The 2,305-nt window shown below is 38.3% G+C and overlaps 1 protein-coding gene across 1 annotated transcript in view; it reads right to left on the reverse strand.

Moving 5' to 3' along the window:
• Window positions 1-2,305, reverse strand: part of LOC109542571 — a 51,854-nt gene that overhangs the window by 38,321 nt on the left and 11,228 nt on the right. The window contains exon 2 of the mRNA XM_019911846.2: window positions 792-961. Coding sequence (XP_019767405.2) covers window positions 792-924 — 133 coding nt within the window. The 5' untranslated portion in view covers window positions 925-961. The remainder of the gene's footprint in view (window positions 1-791; window positions 962-2,305) is intronic.

Below are 2,305 nucleotides of genomic sequence, written 5' to 3' on the forward strand. Positions count from 1 at the left end.
TCGAGCCACAGAATTCGTTTTGGCATCGTTGGGTAGAGAATTGAAAAGTCGATTCAGTCGTAACAACGTGAGTGAGGAAATTCGAGTAGTTTTGACAGAGAAAGCGAAATTTGAATATCAGACACTTAGGTGAAAGATTATGTCAAAATTTCATGTTTTTCGTCCCGTTTTTGTTCATTTCTCGGAGGCAAAATGAGCAAGAACGCTCATTTGTACATCATTCTAGACAGAAATAAATGGCCTGTTTAGAAAGCGAACCATCGATAAAGAAATGTTGGCAGTTTTCTCAAAAAATGCTTGAATTCAAGAAGTTTTAGATTTGCGTGGTTTTTTTTAAGTGGCAAAATCCACTTGATCATGACGCTGCTTTTTTCGAAGTTTCTCAAGAACCATTCGAGCCACAGAATTCGTTTTGGCATCGTTGGATAGAGAATTGAATGGCGGCGTCATCATTTTGAACCGTTTTTTGAAAGTTCATAAAATGCATAACGCCTAAATGAGAAGAGGTAAAAAGCCAAACTTTTAACCCGTTATTTACCAAACTTAAGCCAATACGTGGAGGTTCAATCCGTTCGAAGAGTTTGTCGATTTTCTGGAATTTTTAAGCCTTCAGATTCTTCAGAAAACGATGACCATCATGCACCGCTCTTTACAAAACTTCAGAACTCCCAGCAGCGCCGAAAGAAACCTCCATTTTTGTACAGTTATAGACGAAGATTCAAACAGCAAAGAAACGGAGAAACGATTCTCAAAAAACAGGGGACATTCATCATTCATAGTTTAGAAGTTACCTGGAGCTGAAGAGAAAATATCCCCGCTATTGTGCCTGGTAATCTTCAAAATTTCGGTAGTTATCTGCGTTTGCACCATAGCAATCAGTGCCAAAAGCCATGACGCTTGCCATAGAGTTACGCATGCTTCCATCTAGGCCTGCACTCTGGACCAATCTCACTCATATCTCCTGAAAACAGAGAAAAAAACGAAGTCAAGCAACATCTTCGAGGAACCTAACTGTTACTTCAGTTAAACGTCCAATTCGTAAAATTTAGGTCGATTGTTGCACACAAAAAGTATGCAAAACATGCTGTTGGAAGATTATTATTGATGATATTTGTTCGCACTCTCTTTTTGTGCCATTCATAATCCGTTCACATGCATAAGTATTAAAAAATGCAAATACTCTTGTTGGTATTTCGGCGGACTAATTAAGTGCCATCAATTCGAAGCTCCGGTCCAGACTCGGCTTCATAAATCTGTCGATTTTAATCTGATCGGAAGATGTTGCAGGAATTTTTATTTTTATTACGCCCATTACATCAAGCAATTAGTAAAAACAATAAACACAAGCCCGGAGTTACCGTAACTCTGTGATTAACAAAAAGCCGTTTTCTTGTGGACTTTATCCAACATTTTCTTCAGTTTTGAACAAACTCCATCGCCGAAGAAACAATGTTGTTGCATGGTTTATGATGTGGAATCGTGTAATTAACTGGCAACCAGTTACGTATTCAAATGGTTACCGAAATGCCCCAACCAGCTGCCACCATAAACCGCTATAAAAATTCGACAAGGGCAATATCATAATGCCAAGACCGGTACTTTACACAACATCTGTCTTGTTGTCTGAAAAATCGTACTTAACTGCGATCTATGCACAGTTAGCGTTTTTAAACCGCGAGAATCAACCAGAAGTCGTCGATAACTTCACTGGAAGCTCCATTTGTTTGCGTTATTACAATTAGAAGAAAGCCTTTGTTGAATCGCTCGAGGCCTTTGATTCAATAACATGTGCTTATGGTGTTTCTCTTCCTCTTCCTCAATGTTTAGAAATGGGGGGTTTTCTCTCGGTTCTTGGAAGATTTTGGTCCTGCTTGGTTTTGAAGATTTTCCAAAAAACTCATCGCTAGAGGTGATAACTTCTCTTGTTCATGTTGAGGAAAAGTGAACAATTCTCTAACTATCTGTAGATGCAAAATATGAGTTTTTAAATACGTTGCGAGCAGCTCATTTTCTGTGCGCTTTACTGTTTTGCAGGTTTATGCTTAAAAATTCACAGCTTTCTTCAAAGCTGTTAAAAGATTCTACGATTTTTTGAAATTGCGCTCAAATCCATAAATCGTCGCCAAAGTGCGCGCTTTTAGCTAAAAATTTACTAGTCGCGAACTGATGGCGATCTAAGGCTGCAAATTTGAACGTTAACCAAGGAAGCCTTAACTCATAAGTGTGCAAAATTTCGTTAGATTTAAAGATATTGTTCAATTTCTAAGATTTTTCAAAATTGCGCTCAAGTTTCCAAATGGTCGCA

Source organism: Dendroctonus ponderosae, unplaced genomic scaffold (genome assembly GCF_020466585.1).
Source record: "Dendroctonus ponderosae isolate FM_Combo_2020 unplaced genomic scaffold, Dpon_F_20191213v2 Dpon_F_20191213_10, whole genome shotgun sequence".
Taxonomy (NCBI): Eukaryota; Metazoa; Arthropoda; class Insecta; order Coleoptera; family Curculionidae; genus Dendroctonus; species Dendroctonus ponderosae.